Raw genomic sequence first — 6648 nt, 5'->3', positions numbered from 1 at the left:
CTTCGGTTCGGATCGGGTTCGGTTTCAGTTCTTTAGATACCAAAATTTTGAACTCATTCAGATATTTAATCAATTTCGGTTCAGGTTTGGTATTACTTTTTTGGATCGGATTCGGTTCGGTTCTTCGGATCCGGGTTTTTTGCCCAGCCCTAAGTTTTCCTATTTATTTACGATGGTATGCCACTGAAGTAATTAAATGAACATATCTTTAAGGAATCATTATTGTCTTTTCCTATTCATTAAACAATTTCCTAAATTAAATTTAGCTTAATTTTCGTATTTAATATATTTCCTAAAACAAATTAGCTATTTTTTGGGAATATCCAAATTTAAAATCGATCTTAACAATATTAAACTTGGATAATGTTACCATTAATTATTTTTGAACAAAATTCAAGTTTAAATTGAATATTAAACAATATGATGAATATTCCTAAAATATATGTTTAACTTACCATTAATTATTTTGAACAATAAAATCTATATATGCAAAGATTTAAATATTTTTAAACTACTTATAGAACAATATGAAATATTTGTAACTGAATATTATTTTTAATATAATTATATCTCGCCTAAGATTATATATATTTCAAAATTTTCTAAAACATATGTTTAACCATTCGGTTACTATTAATTATTTTCAAAAAAAAAATTAATATTAAATTTTAAATATCTTTGAATTACTTATGAAACACTGTTATGTTTATAACCAAATATTCTTTTCTAATGTATCTAAATCTCACCATATTCCCCATATTTGATCAAAATATTTAAATTCTTATTACATTTGAAAAACAATTTCATGTTAAGAAAAATGTTACTCAAACATATCAATAGATCAATATTTGTCGAAAGTTTAGTATGGACATGAGTCACTATTTTTTACAGCACGTAAACTATTTGATTGTTGTGTTTATAAAAAATTTAAAATATGATAAATATTTAAAATATAAACCAATAAAAGCTTAAATAATATTCATTTATATAAAAATGAAAATAAATACCCGCACTCTAGTTAATATTATAGTTGGAAGAAAAGTTTCATAGAGCATTTTGGAAAAGCCATTTAATCAGAAAGCGAGGTTCCTTTAAATCCGAACACTCTTCAAGTCTTCTTTCTTTGGCTAAACTAAAAGTCATGATCAACATGTATTTGCATTTTACGATATTTGCTTTATCTGTGAACACACAGTAGTCATTGATGGGGCATAAATTAGATTTTAAGCTTACTAAACAAATCGTAAATCTTAATGGAAAATAGCAAATCTTACAAGAATTATTTAACTACAGTTTCGGGGCTTTCCCATTTATGATACACCAACAAACATTCACTCTGCAACCCAAAAACTAAATTCTCCCTCGCTATGTCAACCATAATACATCATGACATGACATGACATGGTTTGGCATCGCCGAAGCCACTGAATTGATCATCACTTCTTTTCCACCTTTTGTAAGAAACCGAACTGTCCAACTGTTCACCTTATTATTGACTTTTTCATTTAAAAAGCCGAAGACTTGTGTTTTGGATCCACCCAAACTTTCTGGTATTCCCAAATAATTTCCCATACCTCCCAACTTAGTGATGCCAAGTTTATTTTGTATGTCCACCCTCTGAGAATCTGGTACCTTATGACCGAATTACAGAGATGACTTGGCAAAATTTATCAACTGGCCCGATACAGCTTCGTAGTCTTTTAGGAGCTTAAAGATAATATCACATTCTGCCACATTCGCCTTACAAAAAAACAAACTATCATCCGCAAAGAGTAAGTGTGATACCGCAGGTCCTCCTCTCGATATTTTAAGTCATGTTAATCGTTTTTCTCTCTCCTCTTTCTTAATATTTGCGATAAGGGCTTAAGTGCATAAAATGAATAAATATGGAGATAATGGGTCTCTTTGTCTCAGTCCTCTCTCTGGTACAATACTCCCTTTAAGTTGACCATTCAGTAAAACCTTATATGTAACCGAAAAAATACATGTCATCACCCTGGAAAATCAGACCGAATAGAATCATATTTTCAATAAAAGTTGCTCCATAAAAGACCATTCAACCCTATCATAAGCTTACCCATATCTGTTTTTATTGCCATAAATTTTTCTTTATATGCATTATTCGTTCGCAGCCCATGAAACATCTCCTGAGCAATAAGAATATCATCTGAAATTAACCTTCCTGAGACAAAAACCGATTGTGTTTCCGAATTAAGAAGTGGCAATAAGCCTTTTAAGCGTTGATACAAGACCTTAGAAATAATTTTATAACCGACATTACAAAGGCTAATCGGCCTTAACTATGTCATCCTATTTGGTCTGACTATCTTAGGAATAAGGTATATATTAGTCATATTCAGCCTATCATCAAAAACCCTAGAACTAAGAAAATCATTGACCATAATAACCACATCCCCCTTACTTATAGACGAAGACTGTTGATAGAATAACGTTGTCATCCCATCTGGATTTGGAGCTTTCTCCGGGTGCATCATAAATAATGACGTCCTAACTTCCTCCTCTGAAGCATGAGCCGTTAGTCTATTATTTTGAGCAGTTGTTACATAAAATTTGTTATACGTAATTCATTAAATATTATATTATATTTAAAATAAAATTTTATTTTATTTTAAAAATAGTTTACAAAAGTTTCGACGGATAAGATTTGTCAGAATTTCGTCAGAATGTTTTCCATCGAAATTTTGTCGAAAATATATCCGTCAGAATTTCGTTAGAAATTTATCCGTTGGTATTTCGTCGAAAATTTATTCGTCGGTATTTCGTCGATCTTAACAATATTAAACTTGGATAATGTTACCATTAATTATTTTTGAACGAAATTCAAGTTTAAATTGAATATTAAACAATATGATGAATATTCCTAAAATATATGTTTAACTTACCATTAATTATTTTGAACAATAAAATCTATATATGCAAAGATTTAAATATTTTTAAATACTTATAGAACAATATGAAATATTTGTAACTGAATATTATTTTTAATATAATTATATCTCGCCTAAGATTATATATATTTCAAAATTTTCTAAAACATATGTTTAACCATTCGGTTACTATTAATTATTTTCAAAAAAAAAATTAATATTAAAATTTAAATATCTTTGAATTACTTATGAAACACTGTTATGTTTATAACCAAATATTCTTTTCTAATGTATCTAAATCTCACCATATTCCCCATATTTGATCAAAATATTTAAATTCTTATTACATTTGAAAAACAATTTCATGTTAAGAAAAATATTACTCAAACATATCAATAGATCAATATTTGTCGAAAGTTTAGTATGGACATGAGTCACTATTTTTTACAGCACGTAAACTATTTGATTGTTGTGTTTATAAAAATTTTAAATATGATAAATATTTAAAAAATAAACCAATAAAGGCTTAAATAATATTCATTTATATAAAAGTGAAAATAAATACCCGCACTCTAGTTAATATTATAGTTGGAAGAAAAGTTTCATAGAGCATTTTGGAAAAGCCATTTAATCAGAAAGCGAGGTTCCTTTAAATCCGAACACTCTTCAAGTCTTCTTTCTTTGGCTAAACTAAAAGTCATGATCAACATGTATTTGCATTTTACGATATTTGCTTTATCTGTGAACACACAGTAGTTATTGATGGGGCATAAATTAGATTTAAAGTTTACTAAACAAATCGTAAATCTTAATGGAAAATAGCAAATCTTACAAGATTTATTTAACTACAGTTTCGGGGCTTTCCCATTTATGATACACCAACAAACATTCACTCTGCAACCCAAAAACTAAATTCTCCCTCGCTATGTCAACCATAATATATACAAAAAGGACTCGCTTGTTTTTCTTGGAACACAAGACTGAACCCTAAACAATCAAATCCATCATCTTATGAGCTTTCATGGAAGTTTGCTGACCTAGAAAGAGCAGCAGGATTCGCTTGCAACTCTGGTCGTCTTCCTTGAGAAAGACTGCTTTTTTCTTTGTTCGGTGACCTGAAAGCTCCGAACGTGTCTGCCTTTTCGTCCTTCTTGATCCCTAGTGTCTCCCATATCGAACTTTTAGCGGCCTCCTCTGGATCATCGATCCTCAGCGTCTTGGGAACCCAAAGGCATCTCTCGGGTTTGCTTTTCTCTCTACCAAGTGGTGACTCGGTTTCTTCAAGAACGGTCCCTGGCTCAGCAACGCTCTCGTCGCGTGAATGTTTACCAAGTGTTGGAGAGTTTGGACCGGAGCCAGCAGATGGTGAAGTGGGTTGTGGCATCCAGGCGATGCTGTTCCATGTCCCCGGCGAAACACCCGGGTAGCTCCAGTAAGCGGGCGGAGGGTAAAACGGTACAGCCGTCCATGAAACACCGTTCCAAGCGTACGGCCAAGTTGGTGGTGGCGGCGGCGGTGGTCCTGGAAAGCATGGTAACGGGCTGATTGTCCCGGCCTGTTCCTTTGAGGGGTTTAAAGGAACAGTAATCTTCAAGCCTGCATTAGCTTCTGTCTTCTTCAGCATTGACTTGTCAGCAAGATTCAACCCTGAAGCCATGGATTCACATAGGACTGAGTCAGAGCCGAAAGTCAGGAGACTGGTGCCATTATCAGCGGTTCTTGCCGCCGCCGCCGCCTTCTGCATAGCTTCCGCAGACGTTATGGTTACGTGACGGTTAAAATGAGAAGCAGGGTTCTTGTTCTTGCGTCTCCCAGCACCGACGGGAACGTTCCTCATGGTTCCTCCAGCTGTCCAATACCTCTGGCATTTCTTGCAGAAATGGCGAGGTTGGTTAACGTTGTAGTTGTTGTAGTAACAGAACTTGGTCTCCATGCTGTTGCATCGCGGGCAAGGCAGGATCTTGTCGGGTTTCTTTAGCTTCCCCTCTTGAGAGCAAGTCCCGTTCTGTGATGTCTCTTCATCCGTCTTTGCAGCTTTAGTAGTTTCCGTTTTCTCAGTTATTATACTCGATGCCGCACCACCAACGTTACTAGATTCATTGCACAATGACTCTTCCCCACACTCTGTATCTTTTTCTTCCTGAGATAATCACAAAAATCAATTAGTATGCTAACAATGTTGTTTAATATTAAATAAACAGCAAATAGTGAAGTTAAACTCAGAACTACACTGAAATTAAATGTTTTCAGAAACCAGAACACAGATCCTGGAGTTTTCCAGATCTAGTTACTGACATATTGAATAACTAACTCATTAAAAGTTTAAGGCTTCTGAAATCAACAGAACCAGAGAAGCTAACGATTTTAATCTCCTTCGAAATGAGTAGACGGGCGTAAACCCTAAAAGTTCTTCAGCAAACCAAATATCAAAGAACTCATTTGAGGAAAGAATATCGAATGAACAAAACCTAGTTCAACATAAACACAAGATTCCTTTTTTATTTTTATAAAGTTATGATTTTGATTAATCTAACATGAACCCATCGGTCATTTCCATGAAATAAATCATGGGTACTCTTCAAAATCGACTCACAAATCCAAAAAAACGTTACCTGTTGACTCTCGCTATCTCCACAACCACCATCATCTCCTCCTGCTAAACCGGAATCACCCATCTCTTCATCGTCTCCGGTACACGAATCTGATAACCGAACAGGATTCTGGTCTTGCTGTTCTGTTAAATCACCACCAAGAAGCTCCGGTAAAGGAATCGTCTTCCCAAACAGCTTAATCGCCGGATCAGACATCAATCTTCTTCGAGAAAAAAAGCGGAAACTTTTGAGAAGACAGAGAGAAGAAAGAGAGAGAGAGAAACGACTGTCTTGTGTTTCGGTGGTTGTCTGAGTTTTTTCTCTTTCTTTCTCGATTTGTTTATTTCTTTTTATCTCTCTTTTTGGTCTTTGCGAGAAAAAAGATTACAGTTTTGCTGTGATCTTGCGAATTGTACAACCTTTTGATTCGCCCAGAGTGCCATGTCATTACACGTGATGATTCTGAGCCACAAGTTTTTGTAGACTTTTTTTTATAGAAAAAGGCATCTCTTTTTCTTTTTCCTCTCTCTTTTTGGCTTTTCGTTTCATTTTTACTTTTTCAACACTTTTTTTCTTTTTTTTATTACTTATTTTACAAGTCTGTACAATTTAATGCGTTTTAAAGACAAAACTAGTAATATTTGAATTATCTTTATCTATAAATACAGTGTTCTAAAACTTGGTTTTCTCGCTCTTTACCCAACCGAAAACACTGTCATCAAATTACTGTGGTGAATCAATTGTGATTGCCGTTAGTTAGAATAGAAGAAACCTATGAATAAAAATCAAAAATAGATTATAATTTAATAAATTTATTATATTAGAAGAAAATCTACAAAAAGGTAAAACGACAAGAATAGAGAACAGGAAATTTTTACCAAAAAAAAAAGAACAGTGTTGTATTATTCTCCTTATTAGTTTACCTAAGTTATTTGTTATATTTTCATATTTTTTATGTATTTTTATGATCTAATTAATAAATATACTTTGTTAGAAAAAAAGAATAAAAAGAATAGTGAGAAAAAAAACTGAGAAACATCAAAAACTATGTTTAGAATGTTGTAGGAAAATAAAGAAGACAAAACCAAAACAGTAATTTCTCAATACACTAAACATAATAACGAAAAATAATAAAATATGCCAGCTGCGCCTCTTACCCCCGAATGGAG

At 33.2% G+C, this 6648-nt stretch overlaps 1 protein-coding gene across 2 annotated transcripts; it reads right to left on the bottom strand.

The window, feature by feature from the left end:
* Nucleotides 1–1231: 1231 nt before the first annotated feature.
* Nucleotides 1232–5938, bottom strand: LOC106352672 (cyclic dof factor 2). 2 transcript variants are annotated; one of them, XR_007338969.1, is made up of 3 exons: nt 5501–5880; nt 3816–5028; nt 1232–1369 (listed from the first exon to the last, which is right to left on the bottom strand). XR_007338969.1 is itself a non-coding variant. In XM_048777436.1 (2 exons), exons 1-2 carry the CDS (start codon nt 5693–5695, stop codon nt 3898–3900), a joined length of 1326 nt encoding a protein of 441 aa, XP_048633393.1. In that variant the 5' UTR covers nt 5696–5938; the 3' UTR covers nt 3675–3897. The 2 variants fall into 2 exon arrangements, 1 of the variants encoding a protein (XP_048633393.1); XM_048777436.1 differs by lacking the exon at nt 1232–1369 and having other exon boundaries at nt 3675–5028; nt 5501–5938.
* Between the last annotated feature and the right edge of the window lie 710 nt (nt 5939–6648).

The sequence above is a fragment of the Brassica napus genome, chromosome A4, assembly GCF_020379485.1.
Source record: "Brassica napus cultivar Da-Ae chromosome A4, Da-Ae, whole genome shotgun sequence".
Lineage (NCBI taxonomy): Eukaryota > Viridiplantae > Streptophyta > Magnoliopsida > Brassicales > Brassicaceae > Brassica > Brassica napus.
This window is presented reverse-complemented; position numbering and strand designations above follow the sequence as displayed.